Source organism: Charadrius vociferus, unplaced genomic scaffold, assembly GCF_000708025.1.
Source record: "Charadrius vociferus isolate BGI_N301 unplaced genomic scaffold, ASM70802v2 scaffold329, whole genome shotgun sequence".
NCBI classification, from domain to species: domain Eukaryota; kingdom Metazoa; phylum Chordata; class Aves; order Charadriiformes; family Charadriidae; genus Charadrius; species Charadrius vociferus.
Genome location: NW_009649982.1, coordinates 840,422 through 846,511, shown reverse-complemented (window position 1 = coordinate 846,511; position 6,090 = coordinate 840,422). Strand labels below are relative to the sequence as shown.

Below are 6,090 nucleotides of genomic sequence, written 5' to 3'. Positions count from 1 at the left end.
TGGTCAAACCCGGCGCCGCGGGGCTGCAGGGACCCCCGGGGAAACCTGGGGCGCTCGGTCCCCCTGGACAGCCAGGACTTCAGGGGCCGCCCGGCCCACCCGGGCCCCCAGGTCCCCCGGTCATCATCCCACCCACTCCGCCGGCCGTGGGACAGTACCTGCCCGAGGTGGGGCCAATAGACGGCGTCAAGCCCCCCTACGGCTACAAGGGCAAGAAAGGCAAGGCTGGCGGCGCCGTCTACGAGATGCCCGCATTCACGGCGGAGCTTCTCACCCCCTTCCCCCGGGTCGGGGTGCCCGTGAAGTTCGACAAACTCCTCTACAACGGCCGGCAGAACTACAACCCCCAGACAGGGATCTTCACCTGCGAGATCCCTGGCGTCTACTACTTCGCCTACCACGTCCACTGTAAAGGGGCCAGCGTCTGGGTGGCGTTGTTCAAGAACAACGAGCCACTGATGTACACCTACGACGAGTACAAGAAGGGCTTCCTGGACCAGGCTTCGGGCAGCGCCGTCGTCCAGCTGATGCCCGGAGACAAGGTTTACGTTCAAATGCCATCCGAGCAGGCGGCAGGACTCTATGCCGGGCAGTACGTTCATTCATCTTTTTCAGGATATTTATTGTATCCCATGTAAAACAAAAACCAGACACACACACACACACACACAAAATCAAAACCTTTCTTCTCTGCTTCAAACTTTTATACCATGAAAGATGCATTTTATGACCATTTCAGACCATCTTGTACAAAAATAAATAAATAAATACAAAGTTTAACATTATGCACAGCTAGTTATAAAAAAAAAAGGTGTGGTGAACATATCTAAAGATGTGTATCAGGTTCATAAACAGATGTTTTGCACCCAAGGGGGACATATTAGCTGTACATTATATATTTCTGTGATGCCATGCTTACTTCATTTCGTTCACAATAATTCAGTACTAAGGTTCAAATCAGTGTACGTCACTCACTCCTGTTGCATTGATCATAGTTAGGAGGTCAAAAACAGTGACTTAAACCAGAGCAGGTCAGTCTCAAAGTACATGAAAAAAATTGAGTGGCTTTTTATTTGTTTGGGTGGGGTTTTTTTGGTTTTTTTTTGACAGCAGGTCTGCCTGACAAGCAAAGGTTCTCTTAGCTGGAAACCTCTATTTCCCTTTGCCCTATATAAAATAATCCTGCAGGTGTGTTTTTTTCCTGAACAACTTATTTATGATGGAAAAGGAGTAGTAATGGTGTAACTATCTCACACGAGCCTTCTCCAGCAGTTGTTAGGCTCAGAATGCCGCCACTGTCTCCAGCAGGCACTGGGTTCACCTCCGAGTGCCACAGCACTTGAAAAGCCTCCATCTGCAATTTGCACAGTGGAAGCTGATAAGGCAGCTCAGAGACAAAAATGAAGGGTTCCCCCTTTGCTTTGTACCAAAGGATTGCGACATTTTGGCCAACGCATGGCAATCCAGCAGGGAGGATTAAATTCGCTTGGATTTCTGAGCTTGTGCTAAGAACCTGTGCCTGTTCGGCTTGTCAGAGGAGATGCCTATTCTGCCACTCAGCGAAAGTTATATCAGTTTACTCTCCAATGACTAGGCAAAGCAGAAGTAGCTCTGTTTGCTAATTAACTGATTTGTTGTTTGAGATCAACCAATAACTGTACCAGCAATACTGATCACACAAATTTATCCAACACCTTCATTTTATATAAAAGCTGATTTCCAATCCTTATTTATGTGTTAGCGATTGTCAAGGAGAACCTGCAGGCCTCGCTCTTTTCTGTACACGAGGAAAGCAACTTCTCTGCAAGAGCTGTCTGTTCATCAGTGGTGCTAATCTCACCTCAAAAGTATCAGTTTCCAAGGGCAGTGTACTTTGCTGTGATTCCCTGTACAGTGCTGCACATCACACACTGTTACGCTAGTTGAAAGAGTTAAATACTCATCACTTCTTCAGTGTCTTTAGCTAACGCTACCGCTTTTGATTCAAAAATGAACTAGATTTTTCATGCAGAACTAAGATTGGATTTAACTGGCATTACCATTATTTAAATGCAGAGTTTAATGCAGTCTAACATTGACTAAGGACTCCAGTGATATAATGTGGTGCTTTATCTCAGAAATTTTATGGAACGGTGGCAGGAACAGACGGACAGTTTACCAGGCATTGGTGACTTCGGTATGTTCCCAGAATATATGAGATATGTCAAAAGCAAATAATTTTGTATTTAAAATTTTTGTACTGATTTGAAAAAAATATCTTATTAAATATCTTTAAAAATAATAATAATAATTCTGTCTTCATTCAGCAGAAATATTAGAAGGAACATTCAACCCGCTGAATTCAGCTATCAGACCACAAGGACTCTCTGAAACCACCGACAGCCTGATACCAGAAAAAACGCAATACTCTCTTCTTTAGTTCCCGTCTATGGGGAAAACCTGCCCTAAGCCACGGGGGGGGGTGAGGAGAGCACTGTCCTGCCATCATGTTGAGTGGGAGACAGTGACTGGGGGCGGCACGCAGAATGAGGGGTCCTGCAGGTGGCCATTAGGACAAGGCCTGCTCAGCACCAGCTGACGCAGGAGCAGAGCTTAGACAGGCAGAGGGGCAGCGCAGGGGAAGCCGAGACACGGGGCAACACGGAGGCGCAATGTTGAGGGTTTGTGCTTGTCGAAAAAGCCAGAGCTGGCTGCCCCAGCTGGGACATGCACACCACATCCCTGGCTCTCGCTGTGATTTGAAGACAGTTTTTCCCATTCCTCCCCCTCCCCATTTTTTCCACCTGCAGCAAAAACCTAGTGCGAAAGCGGCAACATATTTGTCATGGATCTACATCATTATTCAACTATGGCTCCACTGCAGGTGGTAAATTATACCCCACAGTGTGGCTCCCCTGACCTCACCTCAAAGGCAGGTGTTTCCTCCAGGCTGGTGAACTCCTAAACTGTCCATACTAAAATAAATGCACTGAATACTCACTAGTGTCAGGTAATCATTTTCTAAACCTGCCTTAGATGCTCCCTGCTCCACAGCATCTCACTCTTACTGCACAAAAAAAGAAAACAAAACATGAGCAAATTATGGCAATCAGTGTCTCTCACTTTCTATCTAAAGTCTTTCAATCACACGCCATCATCTTAGTTACACAGCTTTGATTTTAGCATTCCCCTGAAAGTCCCCAATAAGACAGGCAAGATTAAAAAAACCATGAAAAATTCAAGTCAGGAGGATGCTGCTCTTGATCTTGTCCACAAAAACTACATCCCAGCTTTGCTTTTACTCAGCCTGCAGTGCTATTTCCACCCGCAGTACAGCTCAGCCTACCCAGGGTCAAAAACATTTTCAGCCCTGTTTGCTCTACTAAGCACCAAAGTTTGTTCTGGAACTCCATACCATATCTGACAACACTGTGTACTTCACACAGCATTAATAATGAATGGGACTGGGCACACAGGCGCATCCATACACACACACACGCAGAGCACCGACCTTACAAAAATAAGCCTGAGGGCACCGTCTTTAACACAATTTATTCACAGGAAAATAATCTCTTTTCATTTGTAGCATTCAAAATTTCACTTGAAACAACTGTAAGAACACCTTCAAAATACAGCTGGCACTTTAAAGGCATATAAAACTTAAGACAAATGGCAAATAAAATATATATTTACTGATACCAAAACCAGATGTTGAGCTTTGTATGTTCTTAAAAATCAGACTTCACTTAAAAGTGCCCTCCCAGGGCATTGTTAAAAAGGAAAGTGTGGCATAGGAAACAAGAGGTACCACACACTAATTATTAAACACCAAAGTTGTGATTCTGTATTATTATTGCCAATACAGTCACTGGAAATGTCATTTAGTGATATCTTTTAGGCACTCTCAGATCTGTATTTAGTGCAATAGTTTGTGACCTTCTTTCTTAAGTTGTATCTCCACACTTCCCTTAATTATTACAGCACAGGAAAAAAATACTTTCCCCAACAGAAAACAAACAAACAAAACCCCTAAAAGACTGAGCCAAACAGAGCTTCCAGCTGATGCGTGTCATCCTGCCTGGTTTGTGCGGACTTTGGTACCTTACAGCTGGGTCTTTCTGATGGTGCAGCATTTTGGGGGGGAGGTGGGGGTGCGGCAGACAAGATGCAGAAGCACCTTTGCTGTAAGATGCTGCTGTCTTGAAATTCAGCAGGCTGCTGGAGAAGAGGACACAGGAAGAAGTGATGAGACCATCTGACTTTGCAGTTGATACGGGAAGAAAATTCATGGGAGGCACTGGGTACCTATATAGTTACATCATTACCAGACATGGAAATAAAGCCCGCAGCATCCCATCCCGGGATTCAAAACTTGACAGCTTCACTGCTGACGATGTGATAAAAAAAACGGGTAGCTTTTAAAGGGAAGTTTCAGTGCAGAGACTTCACTTTCAGGAATGACAAAAATGGGAAAAGAAAACCTTAATAGCAGCTCCCTCGCAGAAAAGATCTAAGGTATTTAGAGTTCACATTATTGCTTTTGTCAAAAAGCCCCAAGGCAAGTCTTTGGTATTGCAAAATGCCTGTGAAAACGCATGCCCGGCTCGAACAGACACCGTGATCTGTGGGCATTACCGAGAAACGCGCTAGGTACAGCTATTCCTGCCTGCGTGAAGTTAGTGTAAAAGCGATACCTGTCCTCAAGGCAGAGTAGCAGAAAACGACTGTGTGAAGCAGGTGATGCAGCAGGGCTGGTGCACGCAGAATCCTACCAAAACATTTTACGGGAACAGAACTGATCGCTTAGCTCACGGATTATTGAAAAGAAAAGCTCCCAGCCTGTAAGCTGTGTTTTCAAAAACCCCAGTACCCTGTGGTTTACCAATGGTATCAACTATTGGCTCAGTCCCGAGTGAACAGGTCTGGCATTAAACGTTACTCAGCCACGCTGCGACAGCAACCTCAGCGCTAGCGGACTTAACAATCCTGCAGGAGCACAGAAGTGGGAGAAAAAAAAGTATCCCTGGGAGTACTGCTTAATTTCAGAAAGAAGTCAGGGAGGCTTATTAAGAACAAATAAAAAGGAGCAGCTGATAAGGATATGTGCTTGTAGACAGCATACTAATCAAACACATTATCCAAAAGAAAATTTAAAAATAAACAAAAAAAAAAAAAAAACAATCTTAGGGAGACCAAAAAAGCTGATGTGGTAAAAAAAAAAAAAATAAAGGCGTTTATTTTATGAAAAAAGAGTTTGGTGGATGCCATTTGTTTGCCATGAAGCCTTTTTTCTTATTATTTTGTTTGGATTGCAACTATAGCAGAACAACTCCCCCTCCTCCTCCCCCAAAAAAAGAAAAAAAAAAAAAGAAAAAAAGAAGTTTCCTAGGAAAATTAGGAGAAGGAATCAGTTTAGATTAGTGGGAAGAGGAACCAGAGCAGAGAAAATAACCGCATGCTCAGAAGCACAGCTCCCTCCTACCACAGGGGACAGGGGCGGGGAGGCAGAGAGAAGCAGCCTGCACCACGGCAAGAACCACGAACCGCAAGGAGAGGGAAAATCAACAGCTCTCCTGGAAAAAAGTCCTCGTGGTCAGCATACTGCGAGACATTACATGGATGCAGCTGGATCCATGGTGGCAGCCCAGCTCTGGGGGTGACCATGGGTTTCAAGGAGGAAGAGGCAGCCCTCCGCTTCTGCCTGGCTCTGCTCTCAACACAGTCTGAGACCTACCAAGGACTTCCGCGCAAGGAGAGCTCGGACAACACCACAAGCTTTGTGAAACACCTTACCTCAGCATTTTTTTCATGTGGAATTGCTATTGTCAGTAGTCTAAATCACTGCAGGTCTGAGGCTGCAAAGTCACATGCAAACCTCAAACCTTTTTAATTAACTTAAATAAACACAAGAACTAAATGCTGGTAGAACTAAAGACAGTAATGTCACTGTTTGCTGGTGCAAAACCCCACCCCTGTGCATTCAGGTTTTTGAGCAAAGACTTCCTCAAAAGCTCAGAAATGTGCATTTGTTTAAAAAAAAAAAAAAAAAAAGGAAATATGAATAACTGAGCAAGAGCCCTTCTGCCACCTTGTGAGGAAACTCTGGTTTCC

General features: G+C 44.6%; 1 protein-coding gene across 1 annotated transcript in view; it reads left to right on the top strand.

The window, feature by feature from the left end:
* COL8A1 (collagen, type VIII, alpha 1) overlaps positions 1 to 1,079 on the top strand; it is a 4,665-nt gene extending 3,586 nt beyond the window's left edge. Inside the window, exon 3 of the mRNA XM_009891620.1 lies at positions 8 to 1,079. Coding sequence (XP_009889922.1) covers positions 8 to 638 — 631 coding nt within the window. The 3' untranslated portion in view covers positions 639 to 1,079. The remainder of the gene's footprint in view (positions 1 to 7) is intronic.
* Positions 1,080 to 6,090: the final 5,011 nt, after the last annotated feature.